Genomic DNA, 6,000 nt, shown 5'->3' on the forward strand with positions numbered 1-6,000 from the left:
CCTCGTCGAACCGGGCGTAGAAGGAGTTCAGCTTTTCCGCCAGCAGGGGGTCGTCCTCCGCGGCTGTGAGCCTGTTGGCTCTGAAGTTTGTCATGTGCTGAACCCCCTGCCACACCCGCCTGGAGTCGTTGCTCAGGAAGCATTCCTCAATCTTCTCTCTGTGGTCTGCCTTGGCCTCCCGGATGCCGCGCTTTAGGTTAGCCCTGGTGGTGCTGTACAGCAGTGTGTCCTTCCCTGAGAAGGCGTTGTCCCTCTCCTTGAGCAGTTTTTGGACCTTCCCAGTCATCCATGGCTTCGTGTTGGGGTAGACCCGGACCCGTTTGTCCACGGTGGCTGAGTTGGTGCAGTTCACTATGTGGTTCAGAACCGACGACGTGAACTGTTCCAGGTCCTCATGCTCATATTCCTGCCATGAGGTGTCATTCAGGCAGATCTGCAGTGGAGCGGACCCTGCTGGCCAGGTTCTGACAGTCTTAGTGGTGATGGGAGCACTTTTCCTCATGGGAGTGTAGGCTGGGATCAGGAGGATTGACACATGGTCAGACATGCCTTGATGAGCTAGCGGTCTAGCCTTGTAAGCAAGCTTGATGTTGGTGTATACCTTATCAATTCTGGGTCTACATAACACAAATTATTTGGGGCGTGATCTGATATCAGAGGTATACGGGGTAGTGGTGGTCTAGTGGATAGTGAGTTGGACTTGTGATCGGAAGGTTGTGAGTTCAAATCCCGCCTGAAGCCACACCACTACTAGTGTGCCCTTGGGTAAGGCACTTAGCCCTCAGTTACTCCAGGGGGAATGTCCCTGTAATTCGTAATTGTAAGTCGCTTTGGATAAAAGCGTCTGCTAAATGGCAAAATTATTATAAAATTATTATAAATTATAAAATTATTAAATTATTATTAAATTATATCAGAATACTGTCATAATTACATTCCTTGATTCTAGACACCAGGCCTGCAGAAATTAAGAAATAATCAATTCGGGAGTATGTTTTATGTGTATTGGAAAAACACGAATAGAATAATACTTCAGGGTTTCTGTCTCTCCATATATCTCTAAGATTTAATGTCTCTGCTTTCCATCCAGGCCCTGAACACAGCAAAGACCTAGGTTCTGGGCCCTGGACAGTCTGGACGGATTGATGGCAGCTGCTGGACTGAAAAAAAAAGAATTCAGGTGTAGTGCTGAGGCACAAATATGTACATTTCTAGCCTGCAAACTGCGACACTTCAAATGAATGTGCAATAACACTATGTGCAATATGACAACCCTAGTCGTCTATCTGTACAGTATAGTATAGTGGATAGTGTACATAGCCTTTATTTATGTAAACCTGCTCCTTCCCTTCTTGTTTTTTTTTTTGTTTGTTTTTTTCTTTCCTAGCACCGGGGGAGCCACCCCTCCTAAATGTCGTTGTTTGGTACCTGTACTATAGCAATGACAATAAAGACCATTCATTCATTCATTCATTCATTATGGGACTTATCAATATGTGTTAACCTATCTTTAGAGGGATCTAGTGTACAGTTGAAATCTCCTGCTATTATATATTGACCTTTGAGGGTTGATAGAGTGAAAAACAAATTACTGAAAAATTCAGGGTCATCATTATTTGGCGCATAAATGTTGACCAGGTTGAGAAGTTCTGTCAGAAGCATGCCTTGAATTATTAGGTATCTACCTGCCTTATCCGCAATTATCTTTGTGACATTAAGAGGAATAGATTTATATACAAGAGTCATGACCCCTCTTGCTTGAGTGTTAAAGGGCGCTGAGAATACCTTACCCTGCCACCTCCTCCTAATCCCAATGTCTTTGTCTTTTGAAAGATGTGTTTCTTGAAGAAAAATTATTTGGGAATTAATACTTTTTAATCTCCCCATCACCTGCTTTACCTTTTTTATTTTTTGTAGCCCTCTGCAGTTCCAGGATGTGAACTTGATGTCTAATTTACCAGTCATAGATAGCAATACATTTGTAAATTCCTTGTATCATTGTGCAATAATGTACAAAAAAAGAAAAAAGAGGTCAAAAGAGAAAAACGAAGAAAAACAAACAAACAAACTGGGTCTCTCAACAAACTAACCGAGACCCCCCCAATGCTCCAGAACTGAGCATTCCCCCCTCCCACCTGTTCACTCCCGTAACGCTGAAAACTACTCCACACCGAGCGAGGAGTGGGCTGAACTGATTAATCTCCTTATAAAGAGTAACATTCTCCCTCCACTAAATGTGAAATAAAAACCTAATTAACAAAGTTGGTATATTGGTCAACCACCACTAAATGTTAAGTATAGAAGCCCATTGTGAATTTTGTATTAGAATAACTAAAGAATGTGGATCAGCAGTTTACACCCTGAAAATAACCAGAGTTTGATCGGCATGTTATGGGGTGTTGCTGTTATAGTATAGCATACACACATACACACATACACCCACCCACATACACAGTGCTTAACGTGCCCTATTGTGAAAGTTTCCTGGCCCCCTGGTTGAATTTAGTAACCAAAATAAAAAGTAGAAGAATACATTGGCATATAATGTATTATAATTATCATAATTGACATTATGTATTATGTAATTTATCATTTAGATTCACCACTTTAATAACGATATGTTGCCAATCTGATCAGAGGTTCGGGGCTGTTTTCTCTCCATTCTATCTCCGTTGTTCAGGAAACAGTGCTGCTCGAATAGTGCATTGTGGGATTATGAGTTTTAGTGTACTTTTTTTTTTACTTTCTGACCAACCGATCTACTCTAACATCCTCAAGGGAAACACATTGGCATATTAATCGCTTAAATAGACACAATTCAACTTTTTTTATTTTTGTATATATATACTTTATTGCAGGGTTGTACATTACATTTCAAGTTCATTTCATACACTTTACAACTTTTCTTCACTTGTTAAAGTTCATCCTGCATCTTTTTTTTTCTTCTTTTTTTTAAAGAGAACAAAAAAAATAATAAAAAAGAATAAAGAAGAGAGAGAAAATACAGAAAAAGAAGAGAGAAATGATAGGGATAGAGATAGAAAAGTAAGAGATAAAAGGAGGGGGGTGGGAGGGGTGGGATCGGTGAGGGGGGGGGTTTCTTCCTACTCATTCATTCGGTCCATTTACTCCAGTTCATAGTGAATTGCTCTTCACGGTTTCCCACTTTATAAGTAATTCTTTCCATTTATTTTATCTCTTCAACAGTTTTTTTCCAATTATTAACAGATGGTGGGTTTAAGTCCAACCATTTACGTGTAATTTGCTTTAAAGCCGCAATACGTAATTCAATTCAATTCAATTCAATTCAAAGATACTTTATTTATCCCCGTGGGGAAATTCGTTTTGCCGCGCCACTCCACTAAAAACCACACATAACAACACAACACAACATAAAGGACAGACAACAACACTGGGCCAGCCATGTACAGTATATAAAAAACAGTGAGATCATGATATAAAAGTGGATTAAAAAGATGGCTATAGTTATTATATTAAAATACTAAAAAGTGATGATGATGATTAAAATAAATAATAAATACAAATTCAGGAGCCTTGACCCCGACTGCTACTTTAGTTGCCATTGAACAGTCTTAGTGCAGCCGGGATAAATGATTTTTTATATCGCTCCGTCCGGGAGCGTATCGTGATGAACCGCCCTCTGCGGCGGCTGCTGGTTTGCCCAGCAAGGACATGATGGAGGGGGTGGTTGGGGTTGTCCCTGATGGACAGCAGCTTACTCCTAGTCCTTCTCTCCACCACCGTCCCCAGAGAGTCCAGGCTCCTTCCCACCACTGAACCCACCTTTTTTACGAGCTTGTCCAGCCGTCCGGTATCCCTCTTGGTGATGTTTCCCCCCCAGCAGACTGCAGCGTAGAAGAGAATGCTGGCCATGACAGACTGGTAAAACATGGCCAGCATCTCTCCACACACATCAAAAGACCTAAGTCTTCTTAGGAAGTACAATATGGTGTACAAATATTTATCTCCCTCCCTGTGTATATCTAATGGAATAAGACCGAGTATAATATTGACTGGATGTATAGGATTGTGTAAGGTAAATGTATTTTTTTTTTTACTTGAACTGCCTCCCAAAACCTTTTCAATTTAGGGCATGTATAAAAAATGTGTGTGTGATTGGCTTCTCGTTCCGTACATTTCCTCCAGCATTCTGCATTGTCTGTTGGCCTATATTTTGACAACATTTTCGGTGTTAGGAAGATCTTCATATTTATTTTCCAAGCAAATTCTTTCCAGAATTTTGATTGTGTTGTCTTAAATATTATTTTGCATGCTTCTTTCCAATCTTCATCCGTAATTGTTATTGCTAATTCGTTTTCCCATTTTTCTTTAGTGTTATCTTCTTGTATCTTGATTTCTTGCATGATTTTGTAAAGTTTTGAGATTTTTGTCTTTTCGCTGTTTCTATTTTTGCTCAGATATTCCATCAGTATATGTGATCTTTGTTCCTGTCTCCTCTGCTGTGTTATAAGGTAGCTTCTAATTTGTACGTACTTAAAGAAATGGCTATTACTTATATTACATTTATTAACTAAGGTTTCAAATGAGTCTATCATGTCATTTGTAACCATCTGTGAGTACACCTGTAGTCCCTTCCTAGCCCATTCTTCTAATATTTTGTCTGTTTTATTAGGTAAAAAGTCTGGATCACTGGCTATCTCTCTCAAATAAATACATTTGTCATCCCATTTATACATTTTACGAATAGTTTTCCAATTTATGAGGGTATTTTCTATGCATCTGTTATTTCCACTATATTTTTGAATATCCTTTAGACTCAGAAAAGGTAGTGTTCCTATTGATATTGATATTACTTGTTTTTCTATGTCTTTCCATTTGGTTTGAACCGAGTTATTCATCCATTTCATTATTGTATCTATTTGAGTTGCATGGAAATAGGACTTTAGATCAGGGAAATTAAACCCTCCTTTTTCTCTGGTTTGAGTTATTAAGTTTAAGTTTTTATTAAGTTTTTTCCGTTTACTTTTGTAGTTCCAAATGAAATTTGAGAGCATTGTATTCCATTTTTTGAAGCTACCATGTGGAATGGGAACTGGTAATGTTTGAAATAAAAACAGAAACTGTGGGAGGATCATTTTGACGCTTTCTACTCTACTCATTAAGGATTCAGGTGTTATCTTCCATCTATTAAGATCTTCTCGTATTTTATTTTCAAGGGCTTGATAGTTGTCGGTGTATAATGTTGTTATATCTCCGGTGAGGTAGATTCCTAAATATTTGATTTTCTTTGCATCCCATTTCAACTTATATTTTTCCTTAATTTCCGAATCTATCTGTTCTCCAATTGTTAATACTTCACACTTACTTTCATTTAGTTTATAACCAGAGTGTTTACTATATTCTGTAATTGCTTCCATTAGGCTCGGTAAGGATTGGGTTGGTGATGTTAAATAAACGACCACGTCATCTGCATATAATGCCAGTTTATGCTGTTCCTCTTTTATCGTTATGCCTTTGATGGTATTATTTTTCCTTATACTTTCTGCTAGTCCTTCCATGCATATAGCAAATATAACTGCTGAGAGTGGGTCTCCTTGTCTTGTACCTTTATAGATTGGAAATCTTCTGGGTATTGTGCCATTTACTTTTACTCTTGACACTGGATTTTTATACATTCCTTGAAGCCATTTATTAAAATTCTCATGAAATCCAAAGCTTCTTACAATTTCAAACATGAATGGCCATAGCACTCTGTCAAATGCTTTTTCTGCATCCAGTGTCATGGAGTGTCCGGATGGCTCTCCATGACAGGTGCGTGAGACAAGATGGCCGCAACGTGATATCCTCTCTCGCAAGCCCCGAAAAATAATGATTAAAACTCGGAAATAGTAGACCAAACAAGAATGTGAAATAATAGCCTAACAAGGAATGAATCTACGCTCTGGAGAAACAACAAAACCTGACAATCTACTGCTTAAAAAGAATAAACACAGAGTGAACGCCGAATCCACCATGAAC

At 38.7% G+C, this 6,000-nt stretch overlaps 1 protein-coding gene across 1 annotated transcript in view; it reads left to right on the top strand.

Annotated features, from left to right (window-relative positions):
* The window catches only part of LOC308169100 (uncharacterized protein), a gene marked incomplete at both ends in the record, with an annotated part of 46,575 nt that extends 45,478 nt beyond the window's left edge, over positions 1-1,097 (top strand). Inside the window, one exon of the mRNA XM_080543743.1 lies at positions 1,091-1,097. Coding sequence (XP_080399869.1) covers positions 1,091-1,097 — 7 coding nt within the window. The remainder of the gene's footprint in view (positions 1-1,090) is intronic.
* Between the last annotated feature and the right edge of the window lie 4,903 nt (positions 1,098-6,000).

Source organism: Nansenia antarctica (assembly GCF_963989245.1).
Source record: "Nansenia antarctica genome assembly, chromosome: 13".
NCBI lineage: Eukaryota > Metazoa > Chordata > Actinopteri > Argentiniformes > Microstomatidae > Nansenia > Nansenia antarctica.